This window comes from Syngnathus acus, chromosome 5 (assembly GCF_901709675.1).
Source record: "Syngnathus acus chromosome 5, fSynAcu1.2, whole genome shotgun sequence".
Taxonomy (NCBI): Eukaryota; Metazoa; Chordata; class Actinopteri; order Syngnathiformes; family Syngnathidae; genus Syngnathus; species Syngnathus acus.
In genome coordinates, this window is record NC_051091.1 from 9,592,361 (window position 1) to 9,617,958 (window position 25,598).

The window sequence follows — 25,598 nt, forward strand, 5'->3', positions numbered from 1 at the left end:
AATAGAGCTGAGTACTATTTGTCTAATTCCGCATTGTGCCCAGCAGCCATGCTGTTGTGAATGACTTGTCTTTTTTTTTTCACACATCCACTCAGGGTAGTGTTTTTCAGTCCGATTAGTACAGCACATTCTGTTCTGTTTCACTTCCTGATGACTGTGCAGGCTGTATCCCTGAATGAACTCACCCGCGTGCTTCTGGTTACATCGAGACACGAGGCAGACGGATTCCCGCAACTGGCTGTCGGTTTTCTTTTTTATGGCCTAGAAAGATAGCAGTAAGAAAGACTTTTGGCTGTTGAAGAATGATAACATAGTGGTGCTAGAGATAGCAAAGCAAGTTTACTGACTTTACATGGTTGGATTAAGAACAAAATGTAAAAAAAAGAAGATATATTTAAAAAGCATGCAATACACATCAGGAGTACAAATCACAAATATTTTTTTGAATAATTCCACTTTGATGATTTATTTTTCAATTTATCTTACATGCATTAAAATACATATTTGAAATGAAAGTGTAGCAAATGTTCTTTGAGTGTTTTTATAGAAGGCTTATTATTTTACAAGCATTTCGTTTCATTCAAGGTCAGATGAGCTCATCTTGACTTCCAAGAAAACAGCGAGCTACAGGACATGCTGCCACATCGGCCTTTGTGGAAAAACAACGACCATTCAAAGCTTTCCTATTAATAGGTGGGAGGCGTCGTGCTATGTGTGTTCTTTGATGGCAGTGTATTATCTTTGCGCTTTTGAAAATAATGTTCCAACATGTGAGATAATGTCTTTCTTCTGGCGCCTCACTATATTACTCATCCGGGTGACAACCTCCTAGTGGACTTACAGAATCCAAATTGACTCATGTTATGTCACCTTTGTCATAACCAAGATCACTGTGTTCTTTTTCCATTGCTGTCTGGCTGCCTGCCAACAATGCAGCTATACAGCGTTTCTCAACATCTATAGGAGGGGTCACTAACACGGTACCCGCGGCCACCAGGTCGCCTGTGAGGACCACGTGAGTCGCCCGCAGGGCCTTTCTAAAATGAGCTCAAATAGCAGCACTTATCAGTGAGCTGCATCTATTTATTTTATTTTTGCTATTCTTGTTTAAATCACACTTAGATGTGAACTGGAAATGACATTAACAACTTTTTCTGATAAAAGCGCTACATACAGTATTCTTTGAAGATTAACCTTTGTCAGTGTAACACTATAAAGCACAATATGTGACAAAATCAAAAGTCACATCAAAACAGGCTGATGAAAACATAAGAAAACCAGGTTTTATCTATTTATTTAACTGACTGTTAGATATTCAACAGATAACTCATTGAAAGGAAATTCCCTCACTAAAATGACTCACTGGACAAGTTTACACAAATACCTTTTGTAGCTGCACTTGGAAATGAATAAAAAAAAAAAAAACACACACAAGAAAGAGGTAAAGCACTGTAGAGAAATATAAATATATAAATATATTAAAAAATATATATACACACACACACACACATTGTAATCAACAAAACAGAAGACAATTTTGAGACATACATCTCTTTTTTTGACTATGATCTTTCTTTATTCATGGTGTACAAAAATAACAAAACAGCCCTTCAAATACAATGTCTTCCGGTCCTTTCCCAGCCTTTTCCAACTAAAAGATAAGCTATTTATTAATGAAGTTCCTTCCTTTCTATGTGCAAATATCTTCCATGCTGAAATATCCACACTTCTTTCCAAAAGTTATTGATTATTTGAAATTTCAGGCATTCATTGTAGAGGTATAGAACAAATGATGGTGGCCCACTGAAATATGATTAATATGAATAATCGTAAAAAAATTAACAGCTTTGAAAATTAAAAGTGCAAGTTACACAATTTACATACTATTTACATACCTTTGACACTGTAGACATGCAGTACATAAAAGAGCCTATGATTTTGTGGAGTGTGTGTGTGTGTGTGTGTATGTGTGTGGGGGTGGGTGTGTGTTCGGGGATGTACTGTACCAGTAAATTGAGTTATGAGCTTGGTCACAGAAACAAAATCCTAAGTCAAGGTACCACTGTGCATCACGGTCACACCAGAGCTTTGGATCGTCCCTCAAGCTAAGGTGGGTAGAAGGATGTGTTTTACCATTTGTTTTATCAGAGCTTTGATTTGGCCCTCAAGCTAAGGTGGGAGAAGGAGCTGTTTTATTATGTTTGTTTCATTCCATGTAGCAATGCTTCCCAAGAGGGCAGATTTTGCCTGCCACATTTTTGTGTGTTTTGGTCACTATTTTCTGTCATTTGAAATTCAATTGGTTGTTGTAGAATATGAAATGCAGGTGCAATTGTGAAGGCTATTATGTAAGATGGTAATTGAAGAAAACGGTGATAAAAAAGACAGTTTTTAGGTGTGTAAATATGTAAAGAAAAATAAATGTACATCATTTATTGCAACTAATTGAAAACAAACACTTCTTATAGACTCGATGCAAATGAAAAAAACATTAAAAAAAAGTTTCTTTGCATATCTGATTAAAAAAAAACAATTACAAACTCCTGGGGTTCACGTGCCCATCGCCTTGGTTGTGTTTACTTGGCGGAGTTGACAATCTGAGCTGTCAGCTGACCGCGGTTGGGAGGAAGGCAGCCTGCTCCTGAACAGCCTGTTCCCGGCAGAGCAAATTCGGCACGGAACGGGTTACAGGTCAGGGTGTCTATTTGGAACACAGTGTTCTCATCAGCAGCGGCAGCGGCGGTGCAGCCACAGTACAGCCGGAACATTGTGTTACTTTGTGGCTCCTCTCCAAGACCTGCCCTTAATTTCATACTAAACGCCCTCCCACCGCTCCGCTCCGCTCCGCTCCGCTCCGCTCTTTCTTTCTCTGCTCCCTCCCTTCCCTTACTGTCCATCCCCCGACTCATTTGGACGTGTGCACTCCATGTGGCCGGTGCATTGGAGACGGTCGAGCCGAACACAGTACACCAATCCGGTGCAAGAAGCTCGCAGCGTGTGGGAACATCTCGTACCCAGGACGTGACGTGTGACGCGCCCTACTCATCTCGCAGGAATCGCAGTTCACTTTCACATCGTGGATATTTTTATTTATGTATTTTATTTCGTCAAGAAACACAAGAACATGTGAGTCCCGTCGGGTTTTGCTTGGACTTAATTGGAGTGTTTGTTAATAAGGTCTTATTTGATTCAGCTACGATTGAGAACTTTATGTATCCTACAGAAATGGGGTTCGTGTGATTTATCTTATGCTGGTGATGGGGGATGAGGAGTTGGATGCGTGGAGGATGTAACTCGTGTGGGGGCATTTGAGGATGCCACTGTGCTGTGGAAAAAACTAAATGTCCTGTGTTCTAAATCTTAAGATAATATTAACATTATTATTATTAATATCAATAATATAAATAAATGCTAATAAATTATTATTATTATTGTTAATAATAATAATAATATGAACCAGCACATTATCTAATGTTAAGCCAGAGGAACTGAAACATTGAAGTGACATGATGCAAATGAAAATTTTCACATAAACGTGTTGCAGGAAAGTCTGACTGGATGTAATTCAAAGAAAAACATTGAAATTAAATATTAAAAAAGCACAGAGATTTCTATAACATGCCAATCATGTACTAAATGTCTGGAAGATAATCTTGACAGCTTTTATGTATGATATTTTCCGTGTAGACTTTGTACTATTAACATGAAAATCCTCTGAAAGCATCATACTATATGTTTGGCTCTATCATAAATGTTCACATTTTGATCTTTGTTTTCTTCTTCAAAACTGGTCAAGGAAATAGAATAAAAACTACTCTTGGGGTGTCATCTATGGGTATAATAAAGCTTTATGCTTTGCACCGGGGTTTAAGATAATTGCTTATAATTGATCTTTTATAATTCATACACAAGGTGTATCAGTTGATCTATCTCCCCCAGAATTTTACATATGTGACTCAGATGTTCTCGCACTGCTGCGTAGGCTCTCCGAGTTAAGATTGAGTCCTTGCGCCACTTTATGTAATCAATTTTGATGATCGCAATTGAATACATGCAAGGTAACATTACTATGTAACTGTTAGTTCATTCTAACATCATCAATACATTGAAGGAAATGCAATAATAGCCTGGCTCAAACGAAACGGATTTCAAAAGAGGGGCATTGGAGATTGCTGAACACCGTCGGGGAACCCAATAGAAGGAACATTGTGTTCACACACGTACTCACACGTACGCGTACATATCGTTTGAGGACACTGCACTGACTCATGGGGACTTACCTCACCTTAAGAATGGTTCTTTCCGTAACCAGAAGTATGCACGTAGAAGGAAGTTTGAGCTTTTTTTTTTTTTTACAACAAACCACAGACAATTACGACATGATTCATTAATTGAAAGAATCTGAAATTAAGGTAAAGGAGAGACTTAAGAATAAAGGAGTCCAAGTAGAGATATGAATTGGAGGAGATCAAATTCAATTCAGTTAGTCACGTGGTGAGCCTTCTCCAGAAAGCCAGTACATACATATATGCCGTCCCCATCTTGTTTCATCTCAAAACTATTTTTATTTTGTTCCTGCACTTGGTTGATCTCATTTTACCGAGCACAATGTTCCCACAGGCTCTCCTGACAATCAAAATTTGCAAACTTATTTGACTCCATTGACCCCGTATAACCCCTGAAGGAGCCATTTGGTTCCCTTGCTTTTTAAAGCCAGTCCAGTGCGACCTTAAAAGGATGAGCGCTAACTTTCCAACTGGAAAGAAATCTGAAACTGAATAGCGTCTGAAAAGTGTCAACATCTTAACGTGTAATTTAAAACTCAGAGCGTGTAAGGACGCTTGCTGAACACGCCATTGTTTTTCAACATCCTCAACAAGTGTAGTAAGTTAATTGCGTACGCAATGTAAATATGTACTTCCCTGTTTGATGACAAATCTGCCGAGTGAGCGAGCAGTGTACATTTCGTTCGTACAATTAAGTTGTCAGAGTTGACTTTTTGATTTTCTGTGCGGAGCTCATTACATGGCACTTGCCACCTGCCATTGCTGGTACGCAAGGAAAAAAGCCAAAGAAAAGTCAAAAGAACCTTTTTGCCATTTTTGTGTAGCTTTAATTGCATGTCTTGCAGACAAATTTGTGACAAAATCACAACTCTACAACTTTATGGGCTTTGCCTACCCGAGTCGTTTATTTCCTTCACTTATTTCCATCTAAGACACTTTTATGGGTCTGAAAAAGAATGGGAACATAATTTTTTGGATTATCTCCCCTTCACCGAACCTTAAACTATAGACTTGAACAAATGCACATTTGTTTCAAACATCTTGGAAGACTTGAAATGATATAATGTGTGAATGTAAAGATTCAATAAAGATATTGTCTAAAAAGAAACCAAGGCTGCGTTTAATGATGTGCATAATGTTAATGATTTCAGATTTTACATTATGGCGTTAGAGAATATTTATGTCATTCATGATCCAGCAACTGACTGATGTCAGAAAGGCATTCTTTGACAGCAGCCAAGCTTCTAATTATTAGCTATAAAAGTTAACTAATGACTATTTGGTTGATGTTTAATTGGGTCCAAAAGCGAAACTTGTGGTACACCACAGGCAAAGGTTAGAGTGGATGAGCGGCATAGTTATTTATATTTGTCACGACTTGTTTTTTTTCTTCTGTTGCGTAAACTCAGTTACACCAGGAAATACTAATAGAATGCAAATGCAGTAAAAAAAAAGAAAGAAAAAAAAAAGATATAGGCCATAAAAAAGGTAAAATTGGGCCTAAAAGGGAACCTTGCGGGACACCACAGACAAGGGTAGAGGGGAAAAAAAAGCGCTAGATTTGTATTTAGATTATGGAGAGCTGGTATGATTTTAAAACATCTCGATAATGATAAAAGTGATTCATTTCATGAAACGTTAACACAAGATTATGATTTGTCCTGTTCTTCAGCGTCACTGTAATGCCCTCAAGCAGACATGACAACTGATCAAGAAAGTTCCACGGATGGGCCCTCGATGGCTGTTACGTTTGCAGCAAAGGGCACGGACATAACCCCTACAAAAGACCAAGGAATAATCAAGGTAGGTTTGTCATCTTTTTTTTTTTGTGTGAGATTGTCTTCTGGCTCTTTTCTATATCACTTTTTTTTTTCTAAATTTGCTTTGTCTTGCTGCTTTCAGGTTGTCAAGCGGCAAGGGCATGGAGAATGCCCAATGATTGGGGACAGAGTGACAATCCATTACACTGGACGTCTCCTCACTGGAAAGAAGTTTGACTGTAGCCGAGATCGTAAGGAGTCGTTTTCCTTCAATGTTGGCAAGAGTAAGTCTTTCTTGATGCAAATGAATCACTTGAGACAAATGCTGACTGTCGTTGCCATCGATGATTTGTTATGTACCTATTTATCTTCTATCTTTCTACAAATGTTGACTTTTATTCCTTGCCTACAAACAGGACAAGTTCTCAAAGCATGGGATATTGGCGTGTTATCAATGCAAAGAGGAGAGCTGTGCACGTTGCTGTGTAAACCAGAGTACGCTTACGGCCCCGCTGGAAATTCAGACAAAATCCCTCCCAACTCGTCAGTGCTTTTTGAGGTAGGTATGGAATGTCACCATTGACATTCGGGCCTTGAATAGAGCTGGCATTCCACTGAGCGAGCGACCATCTCTGTACAGAGCAGAATAAACCGTCAACAAATGATTGGCTTCATGAGAAGCAGATCAATTCAAATGACAAAAAGTGTTTGTTTTTTTACAACCCCTCCTTGATTACATTTTGAAGAAATATAAATACAGTAAATGTCTGACTAAATGATTTTTTTTGTTGCCAACTCGTACATGGTCACATCCCACACTAAACCATCCCTTGCGCACTTCTGCCATTTTTTTTTTTTGGTTTTCGCTCAAATTGAACCTCTCACGGCAGTATTTGATTTAATCGAAATTAATAGTCGAGTTTTTATTCAAACAGATAGAACTGCTCAAATTCAACTTTGGAGAGACACTCACAGATGATGGCGGCCTCGTCCGAAGAATAAAGGTCAAAGGGGACAGCTACTTGAATCCCAATGACGGCGCAGTCGTAGATGGTAAATGCCTTGATGGATAATTACTCCTTTTGCATCTTTTATTATTGTAATTATATTACAAAACACGACATGGAACCGTGTCTCGGTCCAACTCTCAGTGCATCTGGAGGGGAGCTGTGACGGTCGACTGTTTGACATCAGGGACGTCAGCTTTGTTGTCAGTGAGTCAGAGGATAAAGGTGTTCCTCTGGGAGTAGACCGTGCCATGGAAAAGATGCAGAAAGGAGAATGTTGCATACTCTACTTAACACCAAAGTAAGACATCACGACTATTTATATTCCTGTCTTTTTTCTTTGTGCGTCAACATTTCACGCAAACTCCCTTGCAGGTATGCTTATGGACGCAAAGGAAAGCCAGACTTTAAAATTGGGCCAGACAAGGACATTGTATATGAGGTAACCCTCAAAGGTTTTAAAAGGGTAAGCTTGAGGCAAGCCATCTTTTACCTGCCAAATCTGCAAGTTTTAATGACTGTATGGTATTTGCTCCATCAAGGCAAGAGAGTACTGGCAAATGGACCTGCAGGAAAAGCTAAGCCTGGCTTTAGAAATCAAGCAAAAAGGGAATCAGTATTATAAGGTAGAACAGCCTCATTTTTCTATTTGAATGGAAATGTTTTTTTTTTTTTGTCATCTACTTGAAAATATTATTTTATTGTTTAGGCAGGACACTACTACTATGCTGTCATCCAATACGAGCGTATTGTTTCCTGGTTTGAGATGGAGTTTGGTAAAGGTGTGGAGCAGCAGAGGCAAATTCGTGACTTTCTCTTGTCAGCCCACCTCAATTTAGCCTTGTGCTTACTGCGCATTCAAGATTTCTCTCTGGTAGTAGAGAACTGCAACAAGGTCCGCAGAATTCAACATTTCAATCGATGCTCGCAATGTGCTTATACATACTTACCCTGTGCGTTGTTGTCTCCAAGGCGATCGAACTTGACGAAAGCAACGAGAAAGCCTTGTATCGCCGGGGCGAGGCTCGTCTTCTCCGAAACGAGTTCACCCTGGCCTTGGCGGATTTTCAACACGTGCTGCAAGTCAATCCTGCCAATCGAGCAGCTCGCAGTCAGATTTCAAACTGCCAAAGCAAGATTAAGGAATATAACGAGCTGGACAAAAGGATTTACGCCAATATGTTCCAGAAGTTTGCAGAACATGACACCAAGGTCTGTAAATATATTCTTTGGTCAATATGCTATTGTTATTTTTACAGAGTCAATTTAATGCGATCCAACAAAAGAGATGTAGAATAAAAATAATTTGCCTTTGTTCTGTTTTGATTGACAGTTATTATAGAAGCGCCGATGTTGGCAAACCACAAAATTGGGAGTTGCCTTTGGCCGTGGTTAGTTGGTGATTGTTCTCTTGATTATAAATACTGGCCTCTAGTGTTCACCTGGTGAACTTTTGATGGTCACGCTTGAAACAATGTGCATTTTTTTCGACATTACAATTTTAAACAGTTTCTACATGTTACCAAATAATAATCAGTCTGTTTTCCAATCTGATAGCAACAGGATGGGAGGACAAGGAGGAAGTGCGATAATAGCGTGAGGAGCACCATGAACGAGGAACCGGGCATTAAACGGCGACGGAGCCAGGACCGCCCGTCATGACGTCTGGGAGGAAATAAACTGCTAAGATTTCTTCAGGCAAGGAGCAGAGGTGCATCGGCGCCTCCAATCCATACTCCGATATTCCCATTCCAAAGCAGAGGACAATATACCTGTTTGAAAATACTTGAGTGGCTTTTGGACTATTTTTTTGAAAATTCCAACATTAGTTACCTTCATCTTACATGGCTCCTGAGATGAGATGTGCCTTGGTGGTGTATGTCCAACCATGGCTTTCCAGCGACTTGATTGCACATGTCACCATTGGCTGTTTTGGACAGAGACTTGAATCTAAAGTGCAATTCGTTCTTTGGATCAAATCCATAAGTGATGTTTGCAAAAATGGCTTTAAACTGAACACAACAATTGTCTTCTTTTCTGAAAAATTCCTTAAGGGGAATCGATGGATTACCTTTGTCTCGTTGAAGCATTCAAAAATGCATTGCCTTATTCCTAAATGAGTTAATACTAATAGGAAAAAAGCACAAATGAAAGATGCCAAAAAGATATAGCCTTTTATTTGCAATCTCCAGCAAACATATTTTAGGGGTGTAAAAATTGGTTTCGGATTAAAAGATGCAAGTGCATCAAATTAAAACAAATCTAATCGTTCCACTTCAATATCGAACCGTCCTTGAATCGTATCGCACCCCATTTTTCAAGATATGGATCCGATTATCACGCCAGTTTACTCAAGCCAACAAAATGGCAAAACATTTACATTAAATAAGTTTTCATAAGAAATTTAGCTGAGTAATTTTGGTTATATTTAGGAATTATTTTTCATCACAAACATTTGATATCTACTTAAACATTATGCAAACTACTGGAAAAAGACTTGTGAATAATATACTAGCAAAGTAATTTAAAAACATATCAAAGTTGAATAAAATATTTCCGACCCATATTGACCATTTAAGGTCCCGGAAGTACACAGCATATTCCTTTAACCCTCCCCGCCCCCTCCAAATTCCTTCCACTTTCCAAACTCACAAATCTAGCCGGGATAAGATTCAATTTATATTAATCCAAGCATAGTATTAATGTTCTCAATTTAACACATTCAATAGCTGTTGAATGGGAACCAGTTCTGTCTGATGAATGACGTTGCACCTTCGGGACTGATACAAGATCCTAATATGATTTTGAAGCAATGAGTACAGTTGAAACTGGTGGCAGCTTTAACAAATGAACACTGATTTTAAACTTGGGTTTCAACACAAATGTATTAAGTGTCCAGAAAAATAGAATTCCTAAACATGGCATAATTTAAGGTGGCCTATTTCTTTCCTTCTTGTGGCAAAATGTCAGAAATGCCCTAATTGTCCATTTGTACTTTCTGCATGCTAACTGATGACACCACTTTGACATAAACAAAGAAAGGTCAAATTAGGTGTGGTCTTTCAAAGGAGACATTTCAAAATAAGCATGAGAAATGTAAGTAAATGAGGGAAAGCCATTTCTGATCATAAGATCAAATCGAAATGGGATCATTTGATGGAACAAGTGCTCCTTTATGGATGTCTTTTTTTTTTTATCGTGTGAATGTTAATAGCAATGCACTTTGGTCAGACAATCTTTTGACTAAATGTCTGGGAAAGTACCAGACAATAATTTTGAGATGTTTTATAAACATTGATATGTTAAAAACTAAAAACCTTAACTGTCTCAAATATGGTGCGAGTGGTAATATTAATTCATTTTGAAATGACTATAATCATTTTCTACAGTGAATGTGGGCATGAAGTACTTTTCTATCGTTATAATACCCCACACAAAAAAAAGTGCATAATTGGCATAAATAGATAAAACCAAACAGTCAAAAAGAAGCACTCTCATAATTGGTTTTGAACGGAAGCTACGGGTTTTTCCTTCACGTTTACATGCAATCACACTTGTGTTTCATGTTTGAACCTGGCATTGAAGCAAAACAAATACTTACAGGCAGAAATGATGTAAGGTACCATTCATGTGAGTGTCATATGTATTTTTTGTATTTGTATACATTTTTTGCACTTCAGAAAGCATAAATAAACATTTGCATTCACGAAATTGGGTCTTCCTTTAATGGTCGGTTTAATTTGGAACGGTAGATGGAAATCTTTTTCTAATTTTCCACAAAAAAATTTAGTCCATTCTCTTAACTGTCACTATTACAAAACTATTGTTTATATTTGAAGTAACCACCTTCATTATTGCGCAACTATAAAGAAAATCAGTATCAAATTAAATGATAGAACAAACGATAGAAGAGTTGACGGGACCAGTAATCACTTCATTGATTTATTTCAAATTAATCAAATGAACATAATTTCAGAAATTATTTGCCATCATACATTGTGATGATGAGTAACACTAACACTGTCAGTTGAATGCATCAATTTATACAATATGTAGCACAATAATATATACACATATATCTCACAGCACCTAAGTGTTATCCAAAGATCGTACATGTCAATTCAATGACAAAATTTACAAAATTCCAAGCAAATCAGTCAGAAATTTTTTATCTTAAAAGAAGACAAAAAAAGATTAGGAATACTGTTAACAAGATGGTTATTTTAAAAATGTATTCTGATATTTACTAGTTACCTGTTAAAAATGTAGCCAGTAATGTAATCCAAGATTCGCAATATCAAAGTCATATAATTTGATTACCGTATTTCCCGGACTATAAGGCGCACCTAAAAACCTAACATTTTCTCAAAAGCCGACAGTGCGCCTTATAGTCCGGTGCGCCTTATATATGGACCAAATTCCTAAATTGAAACTGGCCCGAAGCATTGTGTCATGAAATCAATCATAAGTGGCCCGCTGAAGACTATGAATCATGAATCAAAAAGACTATGGATTATTATTTTGTGATTATAAAGTAATTTGTTACGTCTGAAGTTGAAATAAAAAAGATAAAATGGAGAATGATTTGATTTGGATTAAAAATCTGACATGATGCATTAATGGTGCGCCTTATAGTCCGGTGCGCCTTATATAAGGACAAAGTTTTAAAATGGGCCATTCATTGAAGGTGCGCCTTATAGTCCGGAAAATGCGGTACTTTGTCACATTTGCGCAAGTCAATACAAACTATGCAAATATTGGCAAAATAAATGAAATATACCTAAATCTACATTCAGGCATATTTGTTCTTTTTCTGTCTTATTTTAGTAAGCATGTGGAAGCCAGAGTTCAAACTGCAAAATTTGAACCTGTGAGGCAGATGTGATAACCACTAGTCCACTAGTGTGCTACTTTCATAACAGTGTTTTTAAAATCTATTCACATGATCCAGTGTGTGTGAGCTTATGAAGGCAACTTTAGCATTTATCGGTAGCTTAAAGTAATTGAGCAAATGCCACAAATGATCATATTATTCTGTTAAAAACAAACCCAACAATTTTTATGACAATTTGTAAAATAACTTTAGGAATAATGTTTGATTGTAGAAATTAAAAGTGATGAATATTTGAAAAAAAATTAGAGCATATTCATATCCCATGAGAGTATATATTTTTGGGGTGATCATTTAAAGGCACTTTTATAGAATCTAAAAAGACTGCAGTTGGCTCACCTACTGGAGGTGCACACATGGTCCTTTTGTCACGACTCAACGCTTTTGTTTTATTCCACGTTCGAGGTTGTATAGTACTGACAAAAAATCAGCATCATAAATTTGACCCTATGCTTGTAATAAAAAATCATGAAAATGGTTTTGCTTGTTATTGTCTATGTTCTTGTTCTCGGTAACTAGAGACGATTTTATCCTATCAAAAACTAAACATTTTGAAGCTGAGTATATCATTTTCATTATTGCAGTTGCTATTGGCAAAACTTTATACAACCTTCCCTATTTTTTAAATTCCCTTTATGTAAACCATCAAATAATGGAGGATAGGAATGGGCAAACAATGAGGCACTGAGGTTATTTCTAACCTAGTACAGCTCGTTTTGAATGTGAATGTGAAAAATGGCAGCTTTGGTGTTCAAGTTGTGCCTCAGAGTGTTCAATGGAAGTGCTCCGTGTTTTCACAATATGACATCGGATTTGTGCGTTACGTGCTGCATTTCAAGTACTTTCTTGGGCGCCAAACGATCAGACGGCGTACAAAGGATGGCGAAGCGCTAGCGGGAAAGAATTTTTGATATTAAAATATTTCATGCGCACAGAATCCCATAAAGGGATCAAATGATTATGTGAAATGTACCTGACGAAGTGTCCCGGAAGTGGTCATCAAGTTGTACACCATCCATAAAGGAACGTTGAGTGTGGAAGACAGAGTGAACCACCAACCCAAAGCATAACCCCACCACGGATACTCAATGGTGTTGTTGAACTTCAGAGGTTTGTATTTCACCAAGGAGAAGAAAAATGTTCCCTGAAAACAGCCACACACACAAAAAAAAAATTCAATTTCCAATCTAGAACATCAACTAGAAATTAAATACTGGACATGTCTGTGGTAAGAACATTTCTTGGAGCTTTTAATGGATGGACAGATAGATGAATGGATGGATATAATTTTTTTTTTCTTACACGAGCTAAAAGATACCAATTCATCAAGTCAAGTTTTTTTTAGTGAGCATACTGGACAAGGGGGATATGTTATTAAGGATGATATATTTTTAATCTATACGAGCAAGTACTCAGGATTTACTCTGCTATGGTCCTCTAGGTAGCGCCAAAGTCCAGTTTATGTATTCATACGAGAGCTGTTAATTTATGAACTGGCCAACATAACATGACAAATGCATACATTTCTCCAAATATGAAAGCATTTGAGAAAAGTCTTATTTGGATACACTTTAACTTAAATACTTCCCGTTGAGTTTATTGTTCATTGCCTGCGAGTTTATTTATCCAATCTTATCCAAGTGAGGCTAATTAGAGCAATTCTAGTTCGAAATGGGCATAATAATTGTTAAACTTGACCAATTATAAATTGATTGTTGCTGCTGTGAATTTTGAAACAATTAAGGCACAATTACAATACTTGGCTGCAATCAGCTGAGGCGCTGTTTCGCCAATCTCAACTAGTTGTTGATCTAATCTTTTCCATCATCTGTTCAATTACTATAGCGTTATTTCTCAGGGTCACGAATGAGCCAGAGCCGATCATATCTGATCTAATTTAATATTTTAATATCAATGAATAACGTTTATCAAAAAATGTAAACAATTTGTATTTAATCTATTTTTGTGCTTTTCTTTCACTGGAAGTGAAGGAGGATCACAATGGTTGCTGACTGAATGTTTTGACCGTTTTTCAAGAAAAAAAATCATTACAAAAGTACCAACTGGTGACATTCTTTTCAACACGCATGGCAAAGGCTGCTTGTCAAAACTTGCCGAACCTGCTAGAGACTGTTGCCAGTTTTCCGCTTAAGTAGCCAGGCTATTTTCACTCACTATCTTAAAATCAAGGTCGGTGGAATGAGACCAAAGTTAATCTTCAACAGAGTAAACTATAATTCTCTCTTCTAGAACTGGCCAATCGGACTGAATGTTTACTCACCATGCAGATTACCGGGGTGACATATTTCAAGCAGTGTTTAATCAGCGGTAAAGGCCTGTATCCAATCATGTCCTCAATGTTGTCATAGAAACGATCTGCTCCTGTGGTCACGTGGTGAAATGATGGTGAGGAAGTCTGAATGAACCGTTCGGGAAGCATTCAAATGTGAAATTTACTCACCATAAACCCACCCAACAGACACAGACTGAAATATGGCAAAGAGAAGCAGAGTCATCCCGCTGCAGGAGTAATAGTCAAACAATTGAAAGATGTACAATCCACCCTGTGTGAAAGGAGACAACTTTAGAATGGAAAGAAAAAGAAAAAAAAAAAATCGAAGGAACCACAAAAAGTAAAGATGATTCTGCCTTACTTCAGTGACCATTACGAGGCCGATAAAGAAACAGAAAACACTGATGAAGAGCAAAAGTAGTTTGCGTCTATGGCCGACGTGGAAAAAGGAAGGTTTCAGGTCACAAATGCCGGTTGCAAGAGCTTCCAGACCTACAAACTGAAGAAGAGACATTTATGTTACTTATGTTCCACATTAGCATAGACTATGCTGAGCTCAATGTACAACCTCACTGTCCAATCCGAGCAGGATGATCATGATGAAAAAGAAAATGGCCCAAATCTGTGGAAACGGCATCATGGCCACAGCTCGAGGGTAAGCGATGAAGGCCAGGCCGGGACCTGTGGCGGGAAAACGACACTTTTGTGTTCGCATTCTCTCGCAGGTATAACGTGGGACGTTTTACCTGATTCCGCTACTTTGGATATGTCTGTGTTTTGCTCATAAGCCATGAATCCAAGAACTGAGAAGATTGCAAAACCGGCCACAAAACTGGTCCCGCTGTTCAGGAGGCACAAGTAGATGCAGTCTCTAAAAGGAGCAACAACAAAACACATGGTGAACTTTAAAGACCTCTATTTAAAAAACTTTTCAGACTCTACACATTCAATCCCAGGTACTTATTGATATATTTTTCTTTTTCAGGAGTGAGGGTAAAGAGAAAGGGCCTGAAATGGTCTGGCTGTCTGCTGTTTATGTATTTATATCTCAGTGGGCAAGTCTCATGGGCACTCTGCTGGTCCACTTTATTTTGAGTAGCAGTACAGTTCTGGGAATATCAACATGAGACCAAAATTTGCATCCTAAATTTGGACTTTTTTTTTTTTTTATATATTCATTAGGTAACAGTTCTCAAAGCAGTCTTTGCTGACTTTGGGTGAGGGACGGTATTCATAATGACATTCGCACCTATCGACACAGCAAGTTAGTAAGTAAGTTTGGGTTCTGTTTAGATTTCCCCTGGTCCTGCTTCCAGTCTGTCATCCAGGCAGCTCCTTTGCATGCCAAGCCGTGTCTCAACTTCAACATTTGTAAAAGCTTCTTTATTGCTCAGAGCTGCTTCGTTTTGTTGATGCTTTTTTCTTCTTGTTCTTTCTCAACGACGATTTGCTGCTTTTCAGCCCTCCCCCCCATCCCCAGAAAAACAAAAGGGCCCATTCAAACTGAACTACTTTTGATTGGCTGTAAAAATAAACCACAATTGTGTCAATTTCTTAAAATGACGGTGCAAAACTGATGTCACTGTTTTTTTTTTTTGGTATTGTTTTCAACGCTTTCTTGTGGCTTCTCTGTTTGTTGTCCTTTGGGCTGTTTTTACTTTCTAAAAATTTTCCAGTTTCCTTGGTTTCCTCTTTGGCATTGTGGTGCTTCTGAAATCAGCCAACTTTGCAAAGTGGGTCATGTTCTGTGTACTGTGCTCTGCTCCTTTTGTGAGGCTAAGTATTTTCCTGAAGCAAAGCAGCGGCATGAGTTTGAGCACTGCTTACGGAAATGGAGTATGTTTATGTATAAGGCTTGAAAAAGACATAGAATGAGAGATTGCTCTCCAGCGACCCTCCACTAAATTCTGTTGAGCTTTTCTTAAATATGTGGATTTCTCTGGGTAGCACTTAGAAAGAAGGAAATTAAAAAATACATGTGGCTGGATAAAACGACAGAATGTTTGATGAAGCCCAAGTAATGGTGCTCAAACGATCATTCAGGTGTACGTCGAGTTTGATGTCAACTTACTTGTAACAGTTATTGTTGTACTTGTTATAACTTCCAAGTGCCGTCAAACAACCGATGCAAATCGCATAAGAATAAAATATTTGCGTGCCGGCGTCCATCCAGACCTGCCAGACAACGACATAAAAGGCAAACATTCAATGATGGCGTCAGTGGTAAATGCTTCACGATTGCTCGCTAATGTTTGACTACGTGCAATACATAATTGACATTAAAATATAACAGCGTAAAAATTGTGCATAAATAACCCAGCGGTTTACTCCCTGTTACTTTTTTTTTTTGCGCAATTTCCACATCAAGCTAAACCTCTAAACACCGGTTGTTACACAAGAGCTCAGAAAAGTGAAGAGAACAAAAGTACTGAATGTCACGTTTGTATCATTTTCACTACTCTACACTCCACCATGCAAATTTCAAACCCTGACACAGGGCCAACAATTTCAAAATTCACTTGTAGCTTTCTTATTATAGATATACTGTGTCATTGTGTTAAACGGGTTTGAAGGCTCATACCTGTGGATCAGCCAGGCGGGATGGTTCGGGGTAGAGGTAAAATTTGATGCCATCTATGGCCCCGGGCAGCGTCAGCCCACGGACAAGCAGCACGGCCAACATCAAGTACGGAAACGTGGCCGTGAAATACACAACCTGTTAGACCGGGTGGGAATTCATTTTTTTTTGTGATGAGGATTAGCCCAATGAATGAGAACACAAATTCAAATTTTTTTTCCCCTGCGGCAAGTAGAGTGACTAGATTTCAAATATTTGTACACTCCCCGTCGATGCAGCGATATTTGCCAGAAAGCAAGAAAAACCAGACGATCACATGATGAAAGCACATGACGAAAGTGATCACAAGCTTGAGTGAAGATGCAATATTTTCTCCTGGCAGGCTGGTAGACAAACAGACAGTCTGAGAGACACCTGTAGTTAGATTATATGTGCAACAAACAAGCAAGCACATCTTAAAGACATCTACCTTTCCTGTGGACTTCACTCCTTTCCACACGCAAAAGTAGCAGATGACCCAAGACAAAAGTAGACACAGCGCCAACTCCCATCGAAACCCGCCCAACTCCTCGACGCTTCCCGTCACGTTCAGTACTCTTCTCCTGGGGATGGCCTTTGTGTTAACATTAGGCACTTTGCGACTTGTTCTTTTCATGAAACATTTGAACTTACTCCCAAAACTCCCTCACAGGGGATGTTGCGTTTTCTGCCGCAGTCCAGTTGAGAACACGTCTTTGACTGAACTCCACACACGTCTCTGTTACAAACACAGCACTCATTAGATCCAATGTACACTAAGGGAACCATTGTATAATAATATGAAAACAAAATCCACATATCTCAGGGCAGACCATTTAGCAAAATAATTCACAAAAAAAGTAGCTTTATGTGGCTTTAATTATCGAACATCTGTCATCTAGTGAAAGAGCAATTTGTTTTTCCTGTGACCACACGCATAGTTGCGCCAAGACTAAACTATAATAAAAATGATGACAATAACGCTCAAACTCCCACCATGGCGCAGTGCTGTCTGCCAAAGTCCCAAACACGGTAAACTATGCAGTTGCAGTTTTTAAGCTGAGCATTCATGCACTGTCTGAGAAGAGCCCTTAGAGTGCTTACAATCCAGATGAGCAAATATTTTAGATCCATTTTAACTTGTTAATGGGCTCAATATGATTTCATTGCAAGAGTTGCACTGAGGTGACTGGGAGTGCAAAGGTCAGGGTTTTCTTCCACGTGTGCATTGCGATACATATTAACATCCAATTATCGCTGAACCCAAATATGTGTGTATTACGTACCTGTGTTCCAGCTGTTGCTGCAGCTTGCCCACGGAAGCTCAGAGCTGAAGGAAGAGAAGAGGTACAAGAATGCCCACGCCAATATGATGATGTAATAGATGCTGGAGTATAAAACTACCACCTGACTTCCATAACCCATTCCTAAGAAATTGGAGAGAAAAAAAAAAGAAGCTAAAATTGATCATCCAAACTGACATTAACTTTCAAAATGATGGTATCACGCTTAGAACGTAGTTGGAGTTCTATTCTCCTTTATCCCTTCAAGTCAATACTACTGATGATGGAAAATCAGGAACAACTGGGGGTTCAGACTTTTTTTTTTTTCTTCCCGCACAGCTTTTATGATTGGTGTTATTAGTTTATGCAGTTGTACAAAATTGTTGGGGCTCGGGGTGAATATTTACCTGAAAAAAGGGGACAGATTTGCTTCCAGCAGGTAATGGCGCCCTGTTTGGTGTACTGGCCGAGAGCTGTCTCCAGTAGAAACAGAGGGATGCCACATGTGAAGAGGAAGAGTACATAAGGGACAAAAAAGACTCCTGGTGGGAAAAATAGAGAGGCAGGAGTTATTATATTGTATATCAAATGCAAAAACAACACACAATTGTATTAATGATGATGGCTCATTCAGTATGTTTGTGCTGTGCATTGCAAATTAGCTTGGAAGGTCACAACATTTAACTGTACTGTAGTTGCCATCCAAAGCATAGCAGCTGTTCTGGGCTTTGTTTTTCTTCATTGACAACTTTTTTTTCCCCCAACTCACCGCCTCCATTTTTGTAGCACAAGTAAGGAAATCGCCAAACATTTCCAAGTCCAATGATTTGTCCAGCAACTGCAAGAAGGAACTCAATCTTGTTGGACCACTGTCCTCTGGCCACAATGACAGGAGAGGCGGTTTCCTTCTTCGCCTTGAACTTGACCTCTGGGTCATTTGGCTTTTCCATGGCACTGCAAAAAAATATGACCCATGGTCAAATTATCAGAAGCATACAACTTTTTAAATTGCACCCAAACATCAGCAAGAAACATAAAACCATGACAAAATATTCCAGGGACAACTTTTAGAATTAGGTAATAATATAATATCTTCAATTGATTATGTGGTAGCAGGAAGTGGTCATCAGTGGGATGGACTAAAGGTTGAGAACGTTCAAACTCAAGAGAGCCATAACACACTAATAGCTTAAGCTACTAGTAATGCAAGTAAGCGTGCAATCGGAAACTAGTTACAGAAGAACGAAAAACAAAAACAAACAAAATTGGACCTGGACGCATGACAGTAGAGCGTTATAAATACACTCAAGTACAGAAGAGAAGTGACGGCAGCTGAACATGAGGAGAGGAAACTCGAGGGACTGGGAATGGTAGCAAACAGAAGCTGACACATGGAAGCAAAAAGAGTCCAGAAGCTTCCAAGAAATTGACACCGGGAGGCTAAAATGAAACAACAACCACACAGTTATACTCAATGAGCTGTAACTCTGGAAAATATTTGTTGTTGTTGTTGTTATTAAAATACTCGACTGGTTGTTAGGGCCACTGTTGGTCATGTGATGATGTTCCCAGCTTGCATGTTGAGTTCTGCTCCAAAATGAATTTAAAAAAAACAACACAATGATTATTATTTAGTTGGGAGATGAATGGTGAACGTTCTGCGAGGTGGCTAAGATACTTGCTTTCGGAGAAGAGTCATTTCTGTTGGATGATGGAAATGGAACCTTTCATAATGTGAACACAATGACTGCAGTCTTGCGGCAGTGGGGTCACCAGTGGGTCAAAGCTGCTTGGCAACTGAGGGGCATTCTCCTCAATGTTGCTTTTGTTTGGCTACTTTGGCTTGAGTGTGGCAAATTGCAAATATCAACGCCACTACAATGCACAAATTTATGCATAGACTGCAGTGACATCATAAACTACAACAATGAGGTCAACGGCGACCTAATAAAGAACATCGTAACATATGCTTCAAGATGACAATAAAGCATTTTTATATTAGACACGGACGGCCTGGATTAAACCTCCTCTTTTTACTTCAGCATAGTTCCTTCAAGACGGTGCCAAAGAATCTTTGATTCTAGAGACTATTTTACAAGCAAAATAATCATTTGTGGCAGTGTTTCTATAATTTGTGAATGAGGACCACATGTTGACAAAAATAATACCTGCAACTCATATCCACATACTGTGTATTGTTTGCTGGTGATGAAATATATAAAATAGATCAATAAATATATCAACAATGGTCTCCACTTTGCAGTTTAGTTACAATAGTCACAAACGTAATCCCCAGTGATAAATGCGGAATAACTGTCACCATTTGGTGTCAAAAAATAGGAAAAAAGGTTCGGACTGAATATAACCTAATGAAACAAATTAACTATGTAACTGTATAACATATTGGCTAATATTTACTGATGTGGTGGACTGTTGTAATGTATCTTTGGCAATCCATTATGTGCGGTAAGTTAGAATATTAAATGGAACAAATTACTTGGTATGTTACCGTTAGTTAAAAATTAATGTGAAGTTGGTTTTGCCCTCAACTCCACTGTACTGTTGTTTATCGTTCCTGTTTTTTAATGTAAATAAGGAGCCATCATCAAATATTTTGTCGTTGGAGGCAGTGGGCCATTTTTGGAGATAATATATATATATATTTTTTAACAGTGACTTTGTGGTTAGTACATCTGCTCCACAGTTCTGATAACGCTGATTAGAATCCGGGCTTCAACATTTCTGTGTGGAGTTTTCATATTCTTCCTGTGCTTGAAAATAACATGATACGATGATTGATATTTTTTTTAATGGAAAACAATCTCATTTTTGTTATTTTTCTTATACACCTGCGTACTCCCACTTGACACGCAAGCAAAGTTCCTTTGGAACAACTGCGTTCTCTGATTAAACTATTTATTGAGCTTTCAAGTGTATTGACATACGTTTGACAACTGTAATCAGTAGGTGAGATGGAGCGCAGCCAAGCAGCTCAGGAAATTGCTCTCAAGCTCAACCAAGTGTATTTAATCCTGCATGGACCATGGACATGTTGAATCTGATGAAAATTCATCATTAACATCTTTTATTTTTTGTTTGAATTCTGTTCAGCTACTACAGAAGATGACTACACTACATTGGATAAAAAATAAAAAAAACACAGAAGACAATGCGATACTTGTTTCAATCCTAACTGTTAAAATGTCACTATGTCAAAGTAGAGTTTCTAGTGTACAATTCTAAACATTTACCACATTGGAAACATTAGATCTGGAGTCGCCTCACTTGAACTTAGGTACTTCGATCTGAGTAAAACACTATCTCCGGCTAGAAATGTTAAAGCCAACTTTGTGCTTATTGAAGTAAATTTTACAGTGAGCAATTTTGAGTAGTACTAGTTTATTTGAAGAAAAAAAAAAAAAAAAAAGTCAGTGTTGAGGATTGAACTCAACTAGCATCATTCACTCATCATGGCTCCCTTTGGGGGAAGGAAAAAAAAAGGGTGTTTATTTCTTTTCAGCGAAAAACAAAATCGCATCTGGGTCTCGCAGATGTTGCGATATCGAAGTGCACGTCGCACAATGACACGGGCGTTGCAGCTGTTATCCGAAAGGGCAGCTTGAAAACAACTTTCTCGGAGCAAGCTTTGAAATCAGCCGCCTATGCTCTTGACACTTGGCGAGAAGGAGGCGACTTCCCGCTAAGCAGGCCCTAAAAAGGACACTGCAGAACACGGAGATGAGAGATGACTTTCTCTCTTTGCAGCCATCATATCCTTCAGTTCACATTCATGAGATTGCATGCAAAATCCATTTTTTTGGTATAGTGTTAACTGATAAAGTTGACAACAGTCAATAATGAACATCAATTCAAAAACAACAATGCAGGAATGGGACAAACATGGAGACATTGAGACTGCTCTGTTCTATGATCCTACTCACCAGCAATTACACAATCAAATCTACTGTTTGTTGAATTAATTCAGCTATTTCTCCTAATAGTGGTTCATTAAAATTAATACATTTTGTGATTTGTAAATTGTTTTATAACAAAATAAAATTGCAAAAGAAACAGAACTGTTTATGCACGGTGCTGATGCTGCCTTTTTATTTTCCTCATCAATTCATTTTCAACCGTATTGAAAAACATTCAAAATTCTTCATCAAATGTTTTGCATTGCAAAAATACAATTTCAAGGAATCATTTGCATGATTAGCAAATTCGAGTAACGTGCAATTGCCTACAAATGAACAGTTAGGTGATAAATTATACTTTTTTGTGTGCGGATGAGAAACAAGCCAAACAAGACTCAACACAGTCTTAAAACTCTCAGAATGACATTCCACTAAGCATGTGATTCATCACCTTTTGTTTCTTTCAATTGACTCACAAACCAAACTTCATGAACTTGGCAGAGTTTGGGTGTACACTTTTATTTTTACAAGCATCGCTCACCTAGGAGGCCGATGATCTGTCAAATCACACACACTATGCACAGTTGAGCAGCTGTTGATCATCTTGGAATAGCATCACTACATCACATTAAAGTTTGACCTCTATAAAAAAAAAAGTATCTATTGGTGTATTATTTTTAATCAACACAACAATTTCCTCAGCATAACTTTCTTACTGTTTAGCTACACTACTCGAATGTGTTAACAGTGAAGCAGAAATTAGTTTCCGAAAGAATGTGCTGGCTGAGATGTTATTCCAAACAAGTGAAATAACCGCTCCTGCTGCAGCGTAGCCTGTAACCTTTGGCCTACATAATGCGGCAACAAGCGCCAAGAATAAGTGCACAAGCGCACAAAAGCCCAGCTGCTCCTTGAAAGGTTTGTGTCGCTATCCCCATAAAGATGAAAGCGTTGCACACCCATCACTCACAGAAGGAAAAAGCATGTGGCCTGAATGAAAATCATCGACAGTACCTGATAAAGGCGGTCACGGCGTCAGCAGCCTGTATTTGTGTGTGGCACTTCATTCATCTTGAGGTGGCACTCATCTGAGTGCAAGTAGGTGTAGCTGTGATAAGGGCAAGCCCATGTGGCAAGCGTTGACAAGCGTTGCACATGTGATAAAGAGAGAAAGCACGATGCACTGGTCTGGTCGGGAGACAAGAGGAGGGTGAGAGGAAGTGGAGGGGGTAAGAAGGGGGACATTAGGAGGAGGGGGGGTTGCATGGTTGTGTTTCAGAGCCTGCAAATGAAGGCGGGATCTATTCAACAAGGTCGCATGGTTGCACACACAAGATCTGGTCAACTTGTGACTTTCACACCATTTTGGCATAATTCATGTATCATTCTGTCTTTTGAATTGGCAATCAAAAATAATAATATCAACAAAGTAGCTTTGAGGCAAAACGGTGGTGTGAGAAACTACTTCCAAAATGCAATACGTCATGCATTACCTGTTTTTTTTGTATTTGAAAGTAATACTTTTTTTTTCATCATGCAATATTAGAGTTATAAGACACTTGTTACAATTAAGTCATTTTGCCGTTTTAAGACAATTGTAATTCCTTAAATAGTGGAGGGGGGGGATTGCATATAAAATTTAAGTTTAATAGATGTTTTGGAAGCATAGCATACATCTTGCCTTGAAATAGCAATAAGACAACAGCACTAGAACAGGCTAAGGGACCAATAGACTTACATCGATTGAGCATTTCAAAATATGGCTTATTTCAGACTGAGCGAGTGTCGCAAAAACGTACCTTAATATTTTCTTTAGCTGACACAATCTGAGAATAAATTGAAAACAGGACTCTCTCCTCTTGCTCCATTGTTTTTTTCCCCGTGTTGTGACGTCGCGTATACGTGACGTCACTTTCCTCAGCCGGAGCGCTCATTGTCCCAGAATGCTTCACTTCCAACGTTAGCCTCTGTAGTTCCCCTTTTTATGTATTTTACAAGGTAGATGTTACATTTTCCGCACCTACTGCACTCTGCCACCTCGCGGCTGATGATGTACCTGATGCATTGCAGCTTTTTGATGTTATTTAAGGAATGTTTTGAACAAATGTTACCCTGCGATGCTGGCAGAACAAGCGGTAGTAATTCATTCACTCAGATGGAGACTGGATGCAGGGATGGTGAGAGGGCTCCCTCTTGCGGAGGACTAAGTGTGCCAACATTTAATACAGTACTGTAAATAAATTTCATCAAAATACATTTAATTGCAAATTTGTTTCAATTTTTATACCATGTATGTATTTACCTAAATGTTCATTTTGGCATCTCCGTGCACAGCATGCAATGTAAATTTGTCCTGACAGGGTTTTAATTGTCACAACAAACTGTGTATTATTTTAATGTAAAGAATCGTCTTGTTTTTTTGGACACTCAAAGACACTTCACAATTGTACTCAAAGCGCTCACACACACATTCACATTCTGGTTGTGCATGTGTAACTGAGGCAGGTGAAGAGAGGCTGGCTGCCTCCGGCACCTCCGACCACCACCAAACATTCATACACAGTGTGTGAGGCACTGCAGTCAAGGTGTGTGAAGTGTCTTGCCCAAGGACACAACGACACGACTCGGACAGAGCTGGGTTTGACCTGCCGACCCTCCGGTTACTGAACGGCCCACTCTCCTGCCTGAGCCACGCCTGCCATTTGTAATGCACAGTAGTCCTCGTAAATGATTCACCGGAACGCAACACATATGCACCATCAGCCTCTGCAGAATGCAGACAGAAAATGGTCAAATCACAAAGTATCCCGTTGTGATGAGGGAGTTGGAGATCACACAAATAAGGAATGGGTAGAAAGCAATGGAATGACTGAATATGACGAAAGACACAAGGGGGACTCTTAATTGCGTTTCAGAGCAAGCCATTCATATGGAGAAAACTCAGATAGTCATGTGATGTTATTTTAATGCTGCCTGACAAAGAATATGTGCATATTACAGTATGCCAAGAGCAAGACTCATCTATCATCACATGGCTGATGCACAGTCAGCCTCAGCGGTATGTAAACAGATGTCCAAAACACATAGCATCCGATTACCCCAAGGATAAACTAACATGTTGTCATAGAAAAACAAAAGTCACGCTCAGCCTCAAGCATCAACTTCACCTGAATGCATCCCTTTCCTTTATTAATGAACTCAAGCATATGTTTTGCCATCTCAGCTTTGCTACTTGTTGAGTTGATTTGCATGGTAGCAAGTTGGACTGCTTTAAATACCTGGGAGCACAAAGGTGAGGTGAGTGACACTGACTCAGCTGCCTCTTGTGGGGTAAAAACTTGCTGGATGAACGCAGACGGATAACATCTCAGTGCCAAAGAGAGGTATGTGAACAATTTGGTCTCTGTGTCATTGGCTTGCTGTAGAGATTGGCATAAAATAATCTACATGTAAATATTTTGTAACTAAAAAAAAATCAATCACAGAAATCGGTCATACCTGTATTTCAACCAACTGCATGCACCTGTTCATGTGAAAATTCATGGACAACATGACATTGATGATGTGA

The 25,598-nt window shown here is 38.7% G+C and overlaps 2 protein-coding genes and 1 long non-coding RNA gene across 6 annotated transcripts; 1 reads left to right on the top strand and 2 right to left on the bottom strand.

Moving 5' to 3' along the window:
• The first annotated feature begins 1,997 nt into the window (after positions 1-1,997).
• On the top strand, positions 1,998-10,764 carry fkbp5 (FKBP prolyl isomerase 5). 3 transcript variants are annotated; one of them, XM_037251182.1, is made up of 12 exons: positions 2,882-3,126; positions 5,959-6,089; positions 6,189-6,330; positions 6,463-6,605; positions 6,982-7,099; positions 7,198-7,354; positions 7,429-7,519; positions 7,596-7,679; positions 7,763-7,948; positions 8,026-8,265; positions 8,387-8,444; positions 8,611-8,733. In XM_037251182.1, exons 2-11 carry the CDS (start codon positions 5,985-5,987, stop codon positions 8,393-8,395), a joined length of 1,275 nt encoding a protein of 424 aa, XP_037107077.1. In that variant the 5' UTR covers positions 2,882-3,126; positions 5,959-5,984; the 3' UTR covers positions 8,396-8,444; positions 8,611-8,733. The 3 variants fall into 3 exon arrangements, with proteins under 3 accessions (XP_037107076.1, XP_037107077.1, XP_037107075.1); XM_037251181.1 differs by lacking the exons at positions 2,882-3,126; positions 8,387-8,444 and adding an exon at positions 1,998-2,110 and having other exon boundaries at positions 8,611-10,764; XM_037251180.1 differs by lacking the exon at positions 8,387-8,444 and having other exon boundaries at positions 2,885-3,126; positions 8,611-10,764.
• Positions 3,596-8,132, bottom strand: LOC119122703. The gene is made up of 2 exons (XR_005097934.1): positions 8,004-8,132; positions 3,596-6,678 (listed from the first exon to the last, which is right to left on the bottom strand). It is a non-coding gene; the product is annotated as an uncharacterized LOC119122703 (long non-coding RNA).
• A 1,543-nt stretch (positions 10,765-12,307) lies between the features above and the next one.
• Positions 12,308-23,972, bottom strand: LOC119122693 (sodium- and chloride-dependent GABA transporter 2-like). Of its 2 annotated transcripts, XM_037251178.1 has the most exons (16): positions 23,830-23,971; positions 23,045-23,218; positions 18,886-19,070; positions 18,524-18,658; positions 18,120-18,260; positions 17,488-17,572; positions 17,285-17,417; positions 16,819-16,953; positions 16,309-16,412; positions 14,984-15,108; positions 14,806-14,918; positions 14,599-14,736; positions 14,406-14,508; positions 14,226-14,326; positions 12,918-13,088; positions 12,308-12,834 (listed from the first exon to the last, which is right to left on the bottom strand). In XM_037251178.1, exons 2-16 carry the CDS (start codon positions 23,095-23,097, stop codon positions 12,739-12,741), a joined length of 1,818 nt encoding a protein of 605 aa, XP_037107073.1. In that variant the 5' UTR covers positions 23,098-23,218; positions 23,830-23,971; the 3' UTR covers positions 12,308-12,738. The 2 variants fall into 2 exon arrangements, with proteins under 2 accessions (XP_037107073.1, XP_037107071.1); XM_037251176.1 differs by having other exon boundaries at positions 14,406-14,736; positions 23,830-23,972.
• Positions 23,973-25,598: the final 1,626 nt, after the last annotated feature.